Source organism: Gnatocerus cornutus, chromosome 6 (assembly GCF_029298725.1).
Source record: "Gnatocerus cornutus isolate USDA-ARS CGAHR chromosome 6, icGnaCorn1.1, whole genome shotgun sequence".
Lineage (NCBI taxonomy): Eukaryota > Metazoa > Arthropoda > Insecta > Coleoptera > Tenebrionidae > Gnatocerus > Gnatocerus cornutus.
The window spans coordinates 14334072-14356055 of record NC_142238.1 but is presented as its reverse complement, the minus strand read 5'-3'; the positions used below and the strand labels follow the sequence as shown (position 1 = coordinate 14356055).

The window sequence follows — 21984 nt, the reverse complement described above, 5'->3', positions numbered from 1 at the left end:
ACTTGCAAAATTAGCTAAATGCAGATTCAGATCCGCACCTAAATAAACACCGGCAATTAAAAATGGTGGATGCGCCTCTAAAAATTGTTCCTTACCATGTAAAAATGTCACTAGTTTGTGATTTTTTGCCTCTTTCCATTAATCTTGTTTAAAATTCCTGCAAAAACTGCGCGCAAGTTTTGGAGTAAACTTGTTTGGCAAACTTTGAATTTATACATCTCTAGAGGTAAAGAGTTGGAAATTATCCAAAACACGGTACCGGGAGTAAGTGTGACACAACAAAGTTATGATTGTTTTAGGTTCTACTAGCGAATTGAATCTTAGTGAACATCATAAATAACTTTCATTGTTGGAGAATCTGAAGTGTCGTCACTGTTTTCAAATAAATTATTTTTATTCTCTACTGATTTGAACAGGACCAGTGGTAATTTTCAATTTTCTTGCTAATGACTTGCTTCGGTGGAAAAACTCTCCAGTGGTAAAAAATCTGTAGACTGACTTTTCTGCTATTCGTGTGAATTACAGGCCTTGTGACAGGATCATATTTTATGTAGCATGAAATTTATTTTCATCATAAAAGTCCGAAGCCGCATACCGGAAAGTTTTAGTATTAATAACAGTCTTATTTTCTACAAAAAGCAATATTTATTACATATTTTATCTCAACACATGCAAATACCCGCGAATTTATTTTGTAATCAAGCGCGAAGCTATTACCACCCTCTTGGAAAAGAGTATCGTTATTTCAACTTAGGAATTAATCTCAAGTCGCACTTTTGGCACCTTTACACGCTTCAAATGAAAGATAAGGTAAACTAGGAGTCGTCTGAAACCAATTATTTGTTAAAACTACATCTAGACAAATCTACCCCACAAAGAGAATTTAAAGCAACTTACTTATTGTACAACACAATGTCAGGCCTCCATATGTGGTCTGAAGGAACGTGGAGCATGTGCACACCTCCGTATTCTTTCGGCTCCCATCTCAATTTATAGTCGTACCACGACTGAAACAAATTAAGACGAGCTTTAATTAAATTGTATTCGGTTTTTATTGCACGATAAAGCGGAATTATTTAAATAAACACAGAGGGTTGTATCGTGGGATAATGTTGTTTATTGGCCAGTTTACAACCGGTTTACTACCGGATTATTGCAAAACAGGAATTAGGGAATTGATAACGAGTTTCAAGTACACTCACCTGCTCGACCCAGAGGTTCGTCGTCATTATTTGATTCTTCAAGTTCTGCAACAAAAAAAACATTGAAAGACATATGGTCTTAAAATTCCGGCGGGTAATTGACTGGGGCACGGTTCCTCCAAACTTCCGGGGAATTAAGACTTAATTGAAACTTCTTAATGCCCCCTTGACAGTTTTAAAGTTCCTGGATTTATCAATGAGAACTTTCTCCGCCACCTGTACCAAAATTGTCGTTATTTCGGTACGAAATAAAAATTGGACCTGGCGCCTCCACCATATTTTACTAACGAAAACTAGGAAAAATCTGCAGTTAGAACGCAGCAGCTTCGCTAATTTTGTTATTTTCTTAATCGAACTTTAGAAAAAATTAGGATTCTTTTATTAGGTTATTATTAGCAAAAGACACAAATTTTATAAATTTTCTATTTGAAGAAAAACCAAAATTTTATTACATCCTTTGGAAAAATTCGTAATTTTTGTAATTTTAGTGCTGCAGCTATGAAATTTTGCAAAGTTACTATTTTTGAGTCGTGCAAAAACTATACCAAATTGCAAAATTGTAAAGCAAAAGACACAAATTTTAGAAATTTTTGATTTGAAGACAAACCAAAAATTTCCAACATCTTTTAGAAAAAAACTTTCGGGGAATTAAGATTTAATTGAAAATTCTTAATGTCCCTTTGACAATTTTAAAGTTCCCGGATTTATCAATGAAAACTTTCCCCCGCGCCTGAACTAAAATTGGCATTTTATTTTGGGACGAAATAAAAATTGGATTCGGCGCCTCCACCATTTTACTTTTAAATAAAACTACGAAAAATCTGCAGTTAGAACGCGGCAGCGTCGCTGATTTTTTTCATTTTCTTTGTCGATTCAGTATTAAAAAAGCGCTGAAGTTTTGTCGAACTTTGGAGAAAATAAGGATTCTTTTATTAGGTTATTAGTCGGGTATGGAGAATTCCAGAAACGACTTTCTTCACCTCTGCCACGTCACATCTAATAAAAATGTGATAAATAAGTCGTAAAATTCGCCATGGCAGATCACATTTATTTTATTAGAGAGTTTACGGACTATGAATTGAACTATAAAATTGCATGTTACCAATTATTAAAAATGGAATTAAAGTTTACACCTCCCCCGGGCTTCATTTTTGAAAGCCACTTCAGTCGTGCCTCTTCATTGTGGAATTCACGTTCGTATCTCTCCCAATCAATAATTCTCGATTAATGCAGTCTGGAATTCTCTAATGATGCAAGTTATGCACTCAAGTATCTCAGAATAGCACTTCGTTTAGATAACATAGCTGCGATGGATAATTAAAGCAATTTTCGAAACATTACGAGGAAAAAACTCGAGATTCTAGCCATCAATAATTTCCGCTCAGTTAGCTTGTTATTGGACTCCAATAATGGGTAGTAACATTAGCTGTTGTAAACTCTAAAATGTCATGCAAGTTGACACGTGCGAATTATGAGATAGGTCATAATGTGATGTAGAAAATTAACCAGTGAGCTTTCCTTGAATTTATTCAAGTGTGTTATTTATCATAGCGACGAGAAAGTGTCATGAGATGTGTTGAGCAGAGATAAATTTCGGATATTTTAAGCTGCAGGTTGAATATCGCAGAATTAGCGACGGATTTTCGAGTAATTAAGTAACGTAATTAACGAATTAGGATTCACACAGCCAATAAACAGTCTTAAGTCAGTGACGATTGCTTTTTTGGTATAGAAAAACGATTGCAAATATTTGAAACTGTGTAATTTTCCACTGTACGCGCGGGAGAAAAATGTGATTATTCTTTTTCGTATTTCGCTGCGAATATTACATTTTTACCACCCAGAAATTCCTCTCTAAATTCCAGGACTGCAAAAATACGTTTTTATTTTATTATAAAATGTGTCTTCTGGTGTTAATGAAATTTTAAGATTTTGTACATTAAATTCGCGCGAAAATGTAAACATGTCGCTTCATTTTATTAAGCGAACCACAAAGTGGAAATAAAAGTTTTATTTTTTTAAATAAAATAGTTTAAATAAAGATAACGTTTTTGTAAACTGGCTATAATCTGGAATGGGCTAATAAAAAGCTTACCCGGCGCATCCACCATTTAGATAAAAGTAGCATCCTTAGAAACACAATAAAAAGTACTGTACTATTACAGTAGTCAACAATTAAACTGAAGAAGCAGAATGACTTCCTGATTCTGAATCTGAAATCCGTTTTGCTTTATCAGGTCCGGCTTTACAGATTTTTAGGTTCAACTACAGTATGTCCCGGATTGAGTTCACAAGAGGAAAAAAAACGTTATTTTTCATTTTACAAAAAAATGACAAAGGAATAATATTTTTTGCTTAGTTTAAAATAAATAAATCTTTAATTAAAACTTTAATATTATGAAGCTGTGTTCTTAAAATCGAAAAAAAACAAAAAATAACGAAGAAATTTTTTATTTTTAATTTTGCAAAAAATGTCATAGGAATGAAATTTGTTCCTTAACTCAAACCAATTTCCGCTATTTGATTGACCCCATTACCTGTTTTAGCAAATAGTTCAATTTTAACTCGTAATTCTTTAGGACTCTGTTTCGAATTTTCTCAATTATTGTTAAGGTTGCAATTGCATTTTTTTTCAATTTTTTTATACTTACACATTATTGGGTTAATTTTTCTTTAATCTTAAACGCACTATTTGATATTGTGAATCCACAGCCTGATATTATTTAAATACGATTACAAAATTTAATAAATAAAAATAATGAAAAAATTAATTTTAAGAGTACAAACTAATAATTTTGAAATTTTAATTGTAGATTTATCTGTTTTGAAATAAGCAAAAAATGTTATTCCTTTGTCATTTTTTTGTAAAATGGAAAATAAACTTTTTTTCCCTCTTGTGAACTCAATCCGGGGACATACTGTATAAAAATATTGGTTTTATTCAGTTTTTTTTTAATTGCAAAGTTATGGAATTTCTCGACAGCGTTTTGGGAAGCCAATTTAATAAGCTATCCAATGACATATAACACTCGTCGATAGGGTTAGTACTTAGTAATGATATTCTAGAAAATACACTGTCATGTCCCGAAAAAAACGCGATTTAGCCGTTAAATCTAGATTTCTAGCTTTACCTTTAGCTCTCTTTGAATTCAACCCAGAAAATAGGCAAAATGTACAATAAATCGTCATTTGTTTTTAATGATTTTTATACGCAATTTTCCATCTAACTCAAAAATTATTGTATCTATTTTTTATTGAAATACAACATTGATAAGACTGAAATCTTGCCTTGCGGTCTGACAAATACATTGCTATTTTTTATCGTTTAAAAGTTACAAGACAAAAAACATTGAGAAGATTAAAAAAATATGTTTTTTTATTTTTTTCGATTTCTTTAAAAAATCAAAGCTGTTGTCACAAAATTCCTAGGCATATATTAAATTTTAAAATATACAATAATACGAGTACATTTTAGAAAACTTCTTAATGAAGAAAAAGTGGAGTGGAAATTCTTAAAAGGAATTGAAAAATTTTCTGGGAAACCCAATAACAGTGTTGTTTAACATTTCTCAAGTTGTGAATTTTCCATATTTTCTCCTACAACAAATATCTTTCGATAAATCTCCGAATTCCGGTGACAAACACACAAAGTTGCTTCCTGTGGCGTTTTTAGAGTCGATATTGCCCAGATCTGGCTATTTTTGACTGTGACCTGTGACTACATTTGCATCAGATAAATCACATCGGGTTCGGTCGTAAATATGAGGCGGAGATGAGTTATTATAAAAGATTTTTATGGGTATTACGGAAATCGTTAATGGATGGCTTCGTCGAAAATTGAGAAATTCGATGCTGCATGAAAAACGAACTTTATGTGGAGTAAGAAGTGGTCACCGAATTATCTGGAAAGGTGCACTCTTGAGGCGTGTTAAACGACGTTTATTGATCTTAAAGGAGTAGGGATAGCAGGAGTACTCTTGTGATCTGAAGGGTGCAAAAAAGTGTAAATTAAATGTGTACGTTTGGAAAGATCGAGTTGAAAATGGGGGTTATTAAGTCACTTTTGTTAGTTTTGTGTATAGAAAGTCCTTGGCACAACCCCCGATAAATCTCTCCACCTCCTCCTTTCCTCATTGCATAAAACCTCCATTTTCATCTGTTCTTTTTTAAACCGGGTTATTTATTTCCATTTGCTTCAAGCCCACGCTAAATCCCGATAAACACCTCTAGTTTGTCTTTTAACCACCTCTACTTTGTCCGTTTAAACCGAGCGGGCACTTGCCGCCCCCATTCTCCAATATCACACGTATTTATGGGTGGTAACGCACAGTTTCGTTCGTCGACTTTTTCAGAGCTTCGATGGCAACGCTGAGGTCGTAATCCACACTAAATAATTCAACGGAGCTGTACGCGAGATCCCGGTGCGACCGCGTAAAGCGCCCTTCGGGCGCTACTACACAGAAAAACAGATAACTTGGCGTGCATTCCCGCAAAAAAGCGAACGGTATTTAGCGAAAATTGCCCGAAATTGGACACTCTCGTTAAGCTGGGACGTCGTAAAGAGGATTAATTACTCAGGGGAGTTTTTGACAATTATGCGCCCATCTGAAGCCGGCACAATGGGAAAATTGCCGGTGGTTTGGCACGAAACGCGAAAATCAAACGCTACAATTAACATTGCCACGACAGCGACAAATGCACGGGGTAAGATCAGTTCGTCCCCGACAGTTTGCCCCCGACAATTCGTCTCTCACCAATTTGTCCCCAGTTTAATTCGTTGCGGTGTGATCTTTGACAACACTGCGCAACAGTACTTTTTTTCCAAAGGTCTAAAAGGGGTTTCTGGATATATAGGGCGTTCTGATTACAAAACACTAATCGATTTTTCAAGATCAGCTCTAGTTTTCGAAAAAATTTTAATGTTAAATTTCAGGCTAAACCAGCTGTAAAAAAATACTCTATTTCTGAAGTTTTTTTTTACAGGTCTTTAAATTTATTCAAAATCGATGTTACTCTACAAACAATGCCATTAAATGTTAGAGCAACATTGCTTAGAAAATTACAGTGTCTATTGTCGAAAACGCAAAAATTGGTCTTAAGAAACATGGAAAATTTTATGATTTAAGACTTAACACCGGAAAAACATCGATAAAAATCGTAAATTTACACTTAAATTAATTAAATTGGACTGTCAGACTTTTGATTTTTTTTTCTTGTTGTTTTCAAAATTTAGAAAAATGAATTGAACATCAAAAAGCTAAAGCTAATATGATAAATCTGTCAACGGATTCGTCTAAATTATGAAGAACTGTTGACTTCTCCGGAAAAAATAGAAAACTTAAATTTTGTTGGATTGTGTAACAATTGAAAAATGCGTTTTATATCGAGAGATCAAATAAAAACTTATCCTTTAGAATTACCTTTGGAATTCCACAGCGTGTCCTGAATTACCACTTTGACGGCTGCCAATTATAAGGTTATAAGATGAAAACCGTCTTGAATTTGCAAAAAATGGAAAGCAAAAGTCCGTGTTGTCATTAGTTTTTCATAAGAGGACTTTTTGTAATGTGAATCATATATGACAGCGTTGACAAAATTGTTCATTAAAATTTTCACAAAATTTCCAGTTTGACAATGTCAAATTACTTGACAGAAACGAAAGACTGTTTCTTCAATCAAAGACATGACTTGAAATTTCATAGCCAACTAAGGATGAGTTTTTATTTGATCTTTCGATATAATTTCACTTAAAATTGATATCTGCAACACTAAGAAAATTCGTTTTATTTCATTTAAAAAAATTAAATATATTAAAATTCTCACTGGGAAATAAAAATATTTATAGAGAAGACATACAAAAATTTGCAATATTAACATGCGATAAAGACGCATTACAAATTAAAAAGATTCCGACGAAGAATTTAATTAATTATTATTATTGTTTGAAAAAAATTCTAAATCATTTTCAGTGATCGGAAAAAACGTCTTTAAGAACAAACATCTGCAAATTAATATATATCTGTAAATTAATTAAGGAAATTAAGGAAAATGTTTCTATTGGTTACAATTTTTGAAAAAAAAAATTCAAGTTAGCGAAGTTGATTTTACTATATCTAGATACCATAGAAAACAAATGTTTTTCATTAACCAGTAAAAACCAGTAAAAATGTTGTAGTTATTGTAAAACACAATTTCTAATTTCAATTCGATGAATTAAGAGAGTTCAAAACAAAATTTTGACTTAGGCGAAATGCAATAAAACCCGGAAATAAAAATGTTAAAATTGATTACATGTCCAAGTCGAAAAAAAACAATTGTCTATAAAAGCTTTTTTGGTGGCACATTTACCACTGTTAAATAATTACCTAATAATAATATACAGGGTGTCCCAGAACTCATGCCTAGCCGAAAACCGGGGATATCGGGAAAAGATGTGAATGTGTAAATTGCTGAAAAAAAGTTCCAGCTCCAACAGAAACTGAGAAAAGACATGACAAAGTTGACCAATCACAAGGCTGCGTGGAGATGGTCTGGAGGATACACTGGCGTGTTGCTAAGAAACCAGTTTAAATTTTCTCCTTTGAATTTTGTATGAACAATCTGGTCCACTATAAATTTCACTGACGTTAGAATGACAGGCTTCAATAAATCTAACTCATATTGAACTTAGTGTGCAGAAACGGCTCAGCGTACTTTAGAAATTGACTAGAGGGTTGAAGACTACTGGTTGACGAGCGTTGAATGACAAGAGACACACCTGGAGGACAACTGACACAGTGAAAATCCAAGTGGAGTGTGAAACGGCGTTTCTTTTGGTTTCCCTTGCTTGCTGGTTTCCTAGTTGATGTTTGGTGGTAACAAATATCCTAAAACTGCTCAGGAGTACTCGGCGGCAGAATGTCTCGAAATGCGTCTTATTTTTGAAGAGTGCTATCGAAATTAGTATTAGCAGCAAGAACGTACCGAGGACGTTTTCCAGGTGGTGATTATTATCCGGACAACAAAACGATTCTTAGTGTTGTTTCTCGAGCTGGACACACTGATCAGTTATTAACAGATCGGCGCGAAGTTGGTGGAGCACCAAGACAGGCCAGAACTGTTGAAAATGAAGAAGCCGTTTTGGAAGCGGTTAATGAACGAACACTCCACGCAAAGTATCTGAACTGTGGCACGCCAGTTAGAAATCGGAAAACCTTCTGTACAAAAAATTCTCGCGACAGATCACCGGCACCCGTACCATGTCAAAGTTTGGTTAGAAGAGCTCATCTGTGTGTCCAAAATAATGGTGGTTTGTTCAAACATTTGATTTAACTATTACATCATGTGTCTTGTTCTGTTTCTTGTTGTAATAAAAGGGTTCTTTTTAGAATCGTCATTGTGTGGTTTTGATCTGTCAAATTGACATTAAATGTCAGTTATAAAAATGTAGTGGACCAAATCAATTTTCCTTTTTAGGATTTAATTATGAAACCTAGCAACGTTAATATTATTTGTGCTTGAGCGTCTGGGATTGGTCAGTTTCGTTAAGCAATTTCTCAATTTTAATGCACATCAGGACAAAACAAATTGCATTTTTGGCGTCCTGATTGCTGTCGGCATCCGCCCTTTTTCGGCTAGGCGTGAGTTCTGGGACACCCTGTATAATCATTTTTTTGTTGGCATTTTTGTTATTGTAACTGTATTGAGAAAACTCAGATTAACTAAAACTGATGCAAATTACTAATGGCACAAAAAAATATTTTGGATTTGTTCTCCAGTGTAATTTAAAATTTGGTACCAGACAAAATGGCAGATAATAAATGATAAAAAACGGAACATTTTTATTGTATGTGGCCGTTGATGCTCTTACTATTATAACAGCGCATGTAAACAAAGCTTTTAGAGACAAATTTGCAAGGGACGAATTAACCGGAAGACGAATTGACCGAGGACAAATAAGTCGGGGACAAACTGTCCACAAATCCAAATGCACTGCATTTGCAAAAAAGTTGGAAATACCTTGCATCAGATCTAAACAATTTATATTGTGGTATTCTATTGCGGATTCCGTTTCGATGAAATTAGTAAAGTTCTTCTAAGTAATTTTCATAAATAGCTAAACCAAAGCCGGCGCCATGCACTTGCAGCAAGTTCCCCATTAGCTTACTTAATCTCAAACTGCGCTACATCCCTCGCAGCAAGCAATAAAATTCCCCTTAAAATTTGGCCACTTTTGAACAATTCCAGAACATTCATCAGGCTTTTCCACTTTCGTGAGGAGTAAACCATAATGTATTTTTGTCTAGTAAGTAATTTAACAGAAGTGAGGAAAGAGTCCAATTTCTATTCAAAACAGTATTTCCCATAATGGATTTTAGCCTTGCCGCCAATCTGGAAACAATCTTGTATTCGTTTGCAATATTCACCCCGATTCGCACATCCGTTTTAAATTGGAATCTCATCGATCTACATATTAGAGGAAACATAATACACGAGAGGTGCATTTCAACGTGTTGTCGCACGGCTGTAAAAAAAAACAACGCAGATATGAAGTGCTTCGGAAGTAAATGCAACTGGGGAAAATTTTGTGGGGTATTTATGACTGTTGGGAATAACGGTGTGCAATATTAACAAGCATTTTCCGCGTCAGAGCGAGATTAAGAAATATCTGTTGTAAATTCCCAAAAAGACGCATTAGTTGTTGACAATAATTTAGTGTTAGCTAAATTTGGGAGTAAACACGACGTGTCTCTCTTGGTTCCTTTAATTCTCTCTTCTGTTGTCGTCAATAGAAATATTGACCAAGTTGTGAAAACGGATCCGTATGAAATATTTAATTCGCCTGTGTGGCACCACATAAACGTGAAAGAATAAACTCGCCACTAACCATGTCGTGCGTTTGAAAAAGGGTTGTCTTCCATGCCCCCGACAAATACAAATTTCCCCTCGAATCATCGTGTGATTACTCGGGTCCTGACCTACAAGGCCCTTTCTGCCTCTGACTGGAAAAAGGTCATCATGCGTCGCTGAACATGCGGTTCGGAAGTCCATTAAACTGTTTGTGGATGTTGTACAGGTGTGAAAAGTGCTATTTTTCCGAGAGCAGTTAACAGTTCGAAGAGTCAATTAAACTTGCGAAGAAAGAAAATTTCAGAAAGTTGGAATAATCGGTCATTTAGTCGCCATGTAATTTACTGGAGGACAAATGGTTGCCGCTCCATCACTCGATGCGATAAATGATACCTATCAGGATATTGACTTGAGCGAAGTCGGAGAAAAGCTCCGGATTAAACAGGACGCGATCGCGTTACAGTTTTGTTGACGTTAAGCAGGGGAGGAAGGGAAGGGCTCGTTCGATGTTAGAGGGAAAATAAGTTACTAATCAGTTGACATCGCCCCAAATTGAACCTGATCCACCTGGAAATTATGGTGGATGCGCCGGGTCAATTCATTCAGTGCGAGCTGTACCATAAACCACCCTAATCTCAGTTTTAAAATCGATAATACTATAAACCAAATCTACTTATCTCCACTTTTTCGAAATCTCTAAAACGCCACAAATTGCTTTACGACGTTACGTTTCCAACGAATCCGCACTCAAGTTGTCTGGAGATTTGTTATCACACAAAAACCTAATATAGAAACCAGTTTAACAGGCGCACCTGAGTCCGTTTAAGTCTGATCGTTTTTCAGATTCAATTAATGTCGAAACTAGATACACTTCCGATCATATTTAACAAAATAAAGTAATTAAGTGTTGTTTGAAACTCCCAGAGCACTTAAATTTTTAACTGAACTTTGGCAGACTAGTTTATCCCCGAGGCGGCATTAAATTTTAACCGATTATCTTCCCGTTTTTCTTTATTTTTATGTCAAGAAGCATATTTGGTCCCCTTTATTGTTCCGGGAGTTAAAAATGCAACAACGTGATAATCCAACAAAAAAATGTTTATTCTGGCTGTGAGTCGGCTGATGGCTTGTCATTTGCAGAATTTTAATAATTTCCGCTATTTGGGGCGCCCTCTCTCATTCCATTATTGTCTTCGTGCATAAAACATTTTAATAATTTTTGCTCTATTAAGCTGTTTTCTCATTTGAACAATCACAGGTTCGTAATTAGCTGCTATTACTCAGACTAATGCGTTTCGTGTGTTGTCGAAGCGATTTGCAACCCCACCTATGCTATTTTAGCTGTCAAAGTAAACATTAGAAGCATGAAATGTTGACGTGTCGCGAGGGAATCTGATGCATGGGATACATCAGTATCGGAGAGCGCTTTCCCATAACGTGATTCTTTCAGGATAGTCTAAAAATGTCAGGAGATCCCAGCGGACCAGACCGTATATTTGACAGTTTGATGGGAGGTGGTGGACAAAATGTGGCGGCAAAAGCCGTAAAATATGCATACTGAAGAGATAAAATATGAAAGGAAGCCCCACATTTTTAGAGACAAGTTCAATCAATTATATAAAATTTGCTCTTCCAATGGAAATCCCTTGCACTACAAACTATGGTAACTAACTTTATGGGAGTGGTTGTCCGAATACTAACGCAAAACGTAGTTAATGTGAATATTGCCGTAAATATGCGGGATAATTTATTTCGCTACGGCCACATGAATTTACGACTGTTTGCTATAATTGCCGTAATACAACACTACGGATTCAACTTTAGTTTTAGTTTAGAAGAACTGAAGTATAATTTATGTTTCCCCTGAAACATAATTAAATTAAATACGATACTTGGCATGGCGTCCGTTCGAGATTAAACGTAAAACGCGCGATATTTTTTCGCTCCATTATCAGTTTTTATAGCTTCAACCGCCTATTTATTCTTCCTAGGAAAACTGGAAAACCCACAGCATTAATAATTAATCATCTATCAGTGCCGTATCACGAATTCTTCTCTGCTTGTAGTATTTTCCCGTACTCGCAACATCAAAAGGCACAAAGAAAATTCGCCATTTCGCTTCATCTCTTCTCAGTAAACACTAACCACCGTAATCCTTTGTGTCTGAACGAGTTGAATTATTAACGACGTGTAACGCTATCAAAACGAGTGTAGTTGTATTCCGTTCGTAGAAATCTTTGAATAACACAGCCAATTTAGTCTATGTTGTGCCAAAAGTGGAGTGATTGAAGGATCAAGTCATTATGCGTCATAACAACAAGATAGATGAGTTTCAAATTCTTCGACAAGCTGTTTTTATTGTGGTATGTGACAAAGTGACACTGTAGTGATGCGAAAATGATGAAATTTTCAAAGCATTATTCGGTTAGCGACAATTTTGGGCGTCTCGAGACTCATATCCATTTCATATTTCAATTTGTTGAATGGGATATGAAATATTTATCGGATGGTTAAAGGGCGGAAACTCCGGGAAAAATCATAATCGCTGGCAAATGGAGCTTTTGCAGAGGTGCGTCAACCTTAAGAATGATACATCGCAAAAAAGTTCTTCTTCATTTTGTGGTTATTCTGTGCTAATTTGTGCGGCAATGTCAAAATTTTGTGCACTTTTCATTTTTGAGTTATTTAAGATGTTCCAACTTGACAGTGACCATCTTCTGGCATAAAAATTAATGAAACTGGTTATGTGCTAATTTGTGCTGCAATTTTTAACTTCAATAAATAAAAAATTTTAAGTTTGTCTTAATTAAAAATTTCTAAAATTTGTCCAATTTTCATAGCTGTAGCACTAAAATTACCAAAATTACAAATTTTTTTAGAAGATGTGGAAAATTTTTGGTTCGTCTGCAAATTGAAATTTTCTATAATTTGGGTCTTTTGCTCCACAATTTAATAATTTGGTAGAGTTTACACGACTCAAAAATGGTAATTTCCCCAAATTTCAAAGCGGGAGCACTGAAATTACCAAAATTACAAATTTTTCTATAAGATGTCGGAAATTTTTGGTTCGTCCGTAAAATAAAAATTTTTAAAATTTGATTCTTTTACTCTATATTATTGTAATTTGGTAGAATTATTACACAATTCAAAAATAGTAATTTCCCTAATTTTCATAGCTGGGGCACTAAAATTACCAAAATTACAGATTTTTCTATAGAATGTCCAAAATTTTTGGTTCGTCTGTAAAATAAAAATTTCTAAAATTTGAGTCTTTAGCTCTACAATTTTGTAATTTGGTAGAGTTAATACAGAACTTAATAGTATATTAAATATTAAGAACGGTAAGGACACTTTACCGATCGAAGACAATTGTTTGGAGGAGGAACGCAGCGATGACTCCAATTATTGTCTGAGATCGGTATAGTCCTTAACGTTCGTGATGCTTATAATATTTTTTGCACGATAGACAAATTTCGATTATTTTTATGAAACAAAAAATGTTACAAATAATTGACATTAATTGTTCTTCAAAAATTCCTGAAAAGTCAAAATTTCGGTCTGAGAATGGATATAAATCCTTCTTTTTTAATGACTATTTTTAAATTTTTACTTACCGTTCTAGAACGGTAAGTAAATTTTGTACTTACCGTTTTGTTTATCTTGGTAACCAGTAAACTCAACTTACTGTTCCAACAGCAGGCGCGGTAACTAAGCAAAAGTGTTCTATTGTGCAAAAAAATAGTAACTTCCTTAAATTTCATAGCTGGGGCACTAAATTTACCAAAATTACAAATTTTTCTATAGTATGTCGGAAATTTTTGGTTAGTCTGCAAAATAAAAATTTCTAAAATTTGAGTCCTTTTTAGCTCTACAATTTTGTAAGTTGTTAGACTTAATACGCGACTAAAAAGTAGCAATTTTCTTAAATTTTATAGCAATTGCGCTAAAATTACCAAAATTACGAATTTTTCTAAAGAATGTCAAAAACTTTTGTTGATTCGTCTTCAAATTCAAAATTTTTAAAATTTGTGTCTTTTGCTTAACAATTTTGCATAATAGTAGAGTTAATATACGACATAAAAATAATAACTTTCCCAAATATCACAGCTGTACCACTAAAATTTGTGTTTTTTGCTCTACAATTTTGTAATTTGGTAGAGTTAATGCACTACTCTTAAATAATAATTTCTCAAAATTTTATATAAGACACTGAAATTACCAAAATTACGAATTTTAGTGAAGAATATAAAAATATTTTTTGCTCGTTTTCAAAATAAACATTTTTAAAATTTGTGTTTTTTTCCTCTAAAATTTTTCAATTTAGTAAAGTTAATATACGATTCAAAAATAGTAACTTTGCTAAATTTCATCGCTGTAGCACTAAAATTACGAATTTTTCTAAAATATTTCAAAAATTTTTTATTCGTCTGTAAACTGAAAATTTCTAAAATTTGTGTCTTTTGCTAGACAATTTTATAATTTGGTATAGTTATTCCACGACTTAAAAATAGTAACTTCCACAATCATCATAGCTACGGCACTAAAATTACCCAAATTAGCACAAAATTATGACGTAATTTCAATTTTTTTGCGATGAACGAGGCTCAAACCTGCCGCACCTCTTTTGCAGAACAAAATGTTTCCGGTATTACAAGGCTTAAATCCAAAACTGCGTTTGTGTAGATCCCAGTTTAATAGACTGAACGTTATCTGAAACAGAACTGGAGTTCATTCGTTCAAACCCATTAAAATTGAACCACTATTAGCATAGTCCTCCCTATTTTTTGTTCGACAAAATTATATTTAGAGCATTGTAACTTTCCAATCGATATCTAAACGCGCTTCAAATTTACAACTCTATCTAGCTGTAAAATGAAAACAAATTTATCAAATAAAATTGAACAGACGGTTTAGAGATATGGCTTCCACATTTTATTATTTCCTGTCTGGTTTTGTGCCGTGGAATAGTGTCGGCGTTATCTATTTAGCCATATTTTGAAATATTATCACGAATCTTTGATGAGGAGATTACCGTTCCTCTCCAATTTTCCCTCGTGATAGAGACGCTGTCAGGCGAAAAATGCCTTCATTGCAGAACTCTTTCCCGCTTATAGGTGTTTATTACACATGCCTTTCCATTTCGATCAGATGCTGCAGCCGAATGTACATAAAAAGGGGAAGGAGGCCACTTCCATTTACATCAGGATGCTATAAATCAATCAGATAGCAGATGTTTAACGAACTGCAACAGAATCAGAAGGGTATTCACAAAAATGCGGGATATTTTCTAATCTCTTGCAATGACGAATATTCATTTCGGACGAAAAGGGGAAAAACTGGAGATAAATTTTAGTTGTTGACGCCGTCTTGTGTCACCACTTGGTGCAATTATTGTCTTTTTACGAATTCCACACCACTTGCTGCAGTCTTTAAATATTGCACTTGTCACACTCCAACGCCTCGCTACAATAATAAATTTCAATGCCGAATACTTGTTATTTTTTATTTCCTCTTGGGAAGTTGAACGAAGTTGGTACAGCCATTTAGAAGGAGACGTGGGATGCATTCATGCCGAGGAATTAGTCTCAAAATGGTTTTTTAATTACCGTTTAATGCAGGTTTCTTCCTTTTTTCAAGGCATAAAAGTTCGCATCGACACCTGCACTGGTTGTATAAAAATATCTGTGGAACATCAATAAGAACTTTCCACCTTTCCCCTCTTAGTTGAATCTTAATTGCTGTTAAGCAGCACGTGTTATGGCCCTGTTCCCGACACCCCCTCATTTCCAATTCCAATTTAGAATCTCTGTTGCCTTCAAAGTTATCAATTCATTTGGAAACTCTTGTTCAATTTATAAATATTTGTTTAGGTTGGATGGTTCTTTTCGCACTTATGGCCCTATATTGCTTGAATTTTCTCTATATTGACACAACAGATTCAATGGAGTGGATGTTCACAATTTCAACTTGACGGAATGAGTGAATTCCTGCTTGAGTTCTTTTGATTGATCAGGCTGCTAGCAGGAATGTTTTTAAAAGTTCCCACAAACTAAAAGCGCTTGTTTCGTAAGAAAACTCGTAAATTACGAAGTGAAGCGAATCTGGGTCACTGATGCAAATCACCTTCGCTACAATCCGAACCACAAGACCACAAATCTGTCATACGCTTTGCTTCCGATGCAAATCCGTCATTGCACTCACCAACATGCGAAAAATTGATACCGCGAATGAGAATGCGGGGCGCCCAGCCAGAAACATACAAATGTATGGAGACGAAAATCCAATTTGCGGTGGTGAAACAGCCAGAATTTTTCAAAATTTTGTGGTGCAGGAATTTTGGTAAAAATGGTGGATGCGCCGGTTCAATTTCAAATTATAATTGAATGAAATGTTTCTTTTGCCATTATACCTATTGGAAAAACATTTTTGTCCAACATTTATCAACACACTGTAATACAATTACGCAGAGAAACGACGGACGATAAATCGAACGACTGCATTCAAATATGGAAATTGAATTGAAGTGCGCATCAGGTGAAAAATTGTCGGCGATAACTCGAAGGGTTTTGAAAGAAAAAAATCAGAGATGCTAATAACACTTTTCAAACAACAAACTTTGTTGCAAAGTAAAAATTAATCATCGCTACGCGAAATAAAAATTCGGAGACAAAATAGAAATGTTAATTTCTCCGCCAGTTTTAAACTTTGTAATTTGATAGAGTGATACATACACGACTATAAAATAGTAACTTCCATAAATTTTATAGTTGTAGCGCTAAAAATACAAAAATTATGATTTTTTCGAAAAGATATCGGAAATTTTTGTCGTCTTCAAAACATTTTTTTTTAACATTTGTGTTTTTTGCTCTACATAGAATTGTGCAATTTAGTTAAGTCAATACACGACTAATTTAAATTTCTAAAATTTGAGTCTTTCGTTCTACAACTTGGTAATTTGATAAAGATAATGTGCACGACTTAAAAATAGTAACTTCCTCAAACTTCATAGCTGGGGCAGTACAATTACTAAATTAACTACAAATTTTTCTAAAGGATGTCGGAAATGTTTGGTTTATCTTCAAACCGAAAATTTTTAAAATGTGTCTTTTGCTTCACAATTTTTCAATTTGGTGGAGTTAATACACGACTCAAAAATAGTAACTTCCCAAAATTTCATAGCAGTAGCACTAAAATTACCAAAATTACGAATTTTTCTAAAGAATGTCGGAAAATTTTGGCTTGTCTTCAAATAGAAAATTTCTAAAATTTGAGTCTTTTGCTTTACAATTTTGCAATTTGGTGGAGTTAATACACGACTCAAAACTAGTAACTCTCCAACATTTTACAGCTGTAGCACTAAAATTACTAAAACTATGAATTTTTTAGAGGATGTCGTAAATTTTTAATTCGACTGCAAAATAAACATTTCTAAAATTTGAGTTTTTTGCTCTACAATTTGGTACTTTAGCATAGGTAATACACAACTTAAAAATAGTAACTTCCCCAAATTTCATAGCTGGGGCACTAAAAGTACCAAAATTACGATTTTTTCTAAAGGATGTCGGAAATTTTTGGTTCGTCTACAAATTGGTTATTTCTAAAATTTCTGTCTTCTGCTCTACAATTTTGTAATTTAGTAGTGTTAATATACTACTCAAAAAAATAATGTCTCCAAACATTTATCAACTGTCATACAATTACGCAGAGAAACGACGGACGATAACTCGAACGACTGCCTTCAAATATGTAAATTGAAAAATTCTCGGCGATAACTCGAACGGTTCTGAAAGAAAAAATCAGGAAAGCTAATGACACTTTTCCAACAACAAACTTTGTCGTAAAGACAAAATTAATCATTTGCGCGAAATAAAAATTCCGGGACAAAATGGAAATGTTAATTTCTCCGCCAGTTTTAAATTAACTACTTTTTAGATATTTTGAGCTGTATTTTCTCACTCCATTAAGGTTTCAAGTCTGCGGTAAATTAAAAAAACCCGTTCTTTAAAATACGCCGAAATAAATTTGCAATATTGAAATTGTAGGCAGACGAGCACTTAGAACTTTATCGGATTTGCAATTAAGAAAATAAATTTAAATTTTCCGTAACGACGTCGAGTATTGTTGCTAGAAACTTCCCTTCTTTTTCCTTTTATGTAATGAGCTCCGGCAAATGATGCGCCTTCATTTAGATCCGTAAATCGAATTCCTGCAAATGTTTGTCTCCGTTAACTTCTTCGCAATTAATATATGCTCAATTGCGGCTGACATTTGAACATAGCTTCGAGAATGAGCTCAAACTTGTAATTTTATTTGTGTTGATTTTGCGAATTAATCCGATGCTAGATATGTCTAAATTGCCTGTAGGTATCGGAACTAGTTCATCGATTTATCTAGGCAGGAAGACAGGTTCATAACCGTGATGCGTTATATCCTTCACTGCTCCAAGCAAACCTATTTAATTAATAAAATTGACAATTTATCCACATCCGACGAATATAGATAACCCCAACAGCTCTATTCTCACAAACTGTCGTAAAACCGGGAAGATGTCCATCGTCCATAAAAAAAATTCGACGAGTAAGGATTCATAAAAAAGCTGCGAACTATAAACCTGGATCGAATTTTGACGCAGCTAAGTGAAAAAGGATTTAAAACGGCAAGTTGTAAGAGAAATAATTTTCTCGAGAATTAATGTGTCCGAAAGAATCATAGATAAGAGCATGAAGTTGAGAAATGTAATGTAGTTTTTAAAGACGAAAGCGGAAATGAATTTTGACATGATGGAGCTGCAGTTTTACAACACCAATTCTAGAACATACAGGCGGATGATCATCGCGTTTTATCGATGCTCCAAGTCTTCATCGCTGATGCTTCTTGTCATAAATAGATACTACAGCAAACATAGTATAAAAATGTAATAAGCACGGTTCAGAGCGTTTTGAATGCATTGAGGTGCATTTATGCTAGAAGTCTCTTCGTGTTGTCAACAGTGGAATGTTTCAACCTAGGCGAGCGATTTTTCGACGAAATTTGTTCTGGAGCAGCGGAAAGTCGTTTCTAAAGAAGAATTGCCACCGGATTTTGAATCAGGACAGGACTAAGAGATATGTGTAAAAAAATGTGTGATTTTGTTGTAAAAGTTCTTGTAAAAAATTCATTAATGAACATAAAATTGTATTTGTCTTCAAATCGAAAATTTTTAAAATGTGAGTCTTTTGCTCTACAATTGTGTAATTTGGTAGAAATAGTACACAACTCAAAAATAGTGATTTCCCCAAATTTCATAGCTGTGGCTCGAAAATTAGCAAAATTACGAATTTGTCTAAAGAATGTCGGAAATTTTTGGTTTGTCTTCAAATCGAAAATTTCTAAAATTTGTGTCTTTTACTCCACTCATACACAAATTTTGATGCTAAATCACGATTTTTTGAAAATTCTGGCCGTTTTTTGGGTTGGATTCGCAGAGTAGAGCTTGAAATCAAAAAAACTACTAGTTTTTATCAAGATTTAACCGCTAAATTGCGTTTTTTTGGGACATTGTATTTGTCAGAATATCATTGGAAGTACTGACCCTACCGATGAGTTTTATACGCCATTGGAAAGCTTATAAAATTGGCTTTTCAAAACCTACAGAGCAATTCCATACATTAAACTTCCAAGAAAATCTGAAGCAAATGAACGTTAGGACAGTAAAACCCAAAAAAAAAATTAATTAATTAAAAAAATTATTTTTCAAGAATATCTTTGAATCCGGGCCTGTTTGAGCGAAACGGACTTTGGATTCGCAATGAGAAGATTATTCCACTTTAGAAATGACTTTTCGCTTCTCCCAAAATGTATTGACTAGTGTAATAAACAGGAACAATGGCCCGAATTACACGACCATAAACAAAATAAGATGACAGTCTGGCGTGTAATTCTACGCTGTTAACATAAATTACTCCGAAAATATCTGAAATATTTAATATCGCTACTGAATTTCGGTGGAAAATTCTTTTTTCACCCTACCGAGAAAACCCTATTTTTTTCCTATCAGATCGTTTCTCGAACCCTCATTAACTCGAACTATGGGGTGTGTCTTACTTTTATCCATCCACTTGTCTTGCAAAAGGAAATTTATTAAGCCACACGCTGTGGAAACTTTAATTGGTGCGAGTTTTATTGTAATCTGTTTTTCACATTTCGCCAATTTAAATATTTGTCTTTAAATAATTTTTTGCTTAAGATTCAAACGTTTGCTCAACAAATAAATGGGAAAAATTCCTCTAAAACAGGCGAAATGAAATTCATTCATTTAACCAGATGTTGTCAAAGGGTCGACTGAAAGTCTGGATAATATGTAGCCATACCGACACTACAAGAATTAATTAATCTGGTTGAACTCTGTATAAACTCGCTTAAAAACGCAGTGATCTCATTGATATTTTCCATCAAGGGTCATGATCAAATAAATAACGCAGGATCGGATCCTTTCCAGACTATCGCATCATCGCAGAAAAATGCAGAGCACCGAAAAACCGTGAAATAAATTTTAAATCTCCCGAAGGTCGGAAAGCAATACCTTCACCGTATTTACATTTGCACAAAAGTCCAGTTTACACAGTCGTCAGTCCTCCAACTTTAATATGAACGTTATGTAAAGGGGGTAAACTCCAACTCATTTCGGATGTCCTCCGTTCTATTTCGCCAGGAGAGCAGACTTGAAGGATAAATGTTTATTGCTCGTCCGGTAAGGGACACAATAATCACATAAATTTCCACTTCTCCAGGGAAAAGTAATAATTCCGGAAGGTACGTTCCAACTCTCTTTTTCGTAATTGTCAAACGTTTAATTGGTTTCGGCGACTTTATGTTAAACGGCCATTCCAAATTATACCATCTGTATTCATCCTAGCTTTGTTCGAAATTTATTAGGGTGAAAGCGTGACAGAGTTAGTTACAATTACTTATAGAACAATATAACGCTGCCATTGTAGGACAATGAACGACAATAAATCGTTAACGAGCGTCATCAAAGACGCTAATTTAAATTTAATCAAGGTGAAAAATTTGACCTGGAACCCACGAAAATTTATGAAAAACATTCATTACAAACGGAGAAAGCCTGTGACACATTTAACGCAACAAAGTTCCCTGAATTAATCATTTCAAAGCAAAAGTCACCTCGAAGTGGAAATGGTAATTTCGTACTGATTTTACATTAACTTTTTAAATTCCCGAAGCGGCGGTTTATTAATAATTCAAACGCCGATAAAAGAACGGTGTAAATTAAATTCAATATTGTATTTACATGTCGAAATCCACAATTAGAGCGGATTTAATTTCCTTTATTGAAAAGCTCGTGCTCGCGAGCTCTGGAGTGCTTTTGCTACCTAGAACACGTTCTCCATATTATTTATATGTAGTCCAGATCGCGTTTAAATCTGTCACTTTTGAAATTGTGTAGCTTCTATTTTATTTATACGAAAAAATTGTGATTCTAGACGGGGACTACGACATGAATTATAATTAGGATCTAACTAAAACTCTGCAAATAAATTTTAAATAGAAAAACGCGGAAGCTTGCAACCAGCGTGATCTAATTTAAATCTGGCATATTAGCAAGTTATTAGAGCGGAGAGATAAAATTTGCATATCGCAAAGCGCCAAAGCGTTGTGATTGACAGTTTATTTAATATTCGCGTAATTAACACTGATCAATATTTAAAATTAATCCGCTCATTGTTTCCTGATAATGGCGCGTTTTTCGTTCCAATCAGGTTTATGATTTGTGTGGAAATAGTTTAGATGGAGTTATAAAACAAAATACACATTAGATAGTTATCGGAGCATAAAATCGTAATTTTGACATCTCTATAGTGTTTTTATTACCCTTTACATCAAGTCTGTTAAAATTATGGTGCAAAGATAGCCACAAAAGGATGTAAGTAATAAAATCTTGACATTTAAAAGC

General features: G+C 34.2%; 1 protein-coding gene across 4 annotated transcripts in view; it reads right to left on the bottom strand.

Moving 5' to 3' along the window:
- The window catches only part of nAChRalpha4 (nicotinic acetylcholine receptor alpha4), a 64307-nt gene that overhangs the window by 34500 nt on the left and 7823 nt on the right, over window positions 1-21984 (bottom strand). For all 4 annotated transcript variants that reach the window (XM_088040209.1, XM_088040211.1, XM_088040210.1 and 1 more), the window contains exons 2-3: window positions 1203-1247; window positions 898-1007 (exon numbers count right to left, since the gene is read on the bottom strand). In XM_088040209.1, the coding sequence (XP_087896335.1) occupies window positions 898-1007; window positions 1203-1247 (155 nt within the window). The remainder of the gene's footprint in view (window positions 1-897; window positions 1008-1202; window positions 1248-21984) is intronic.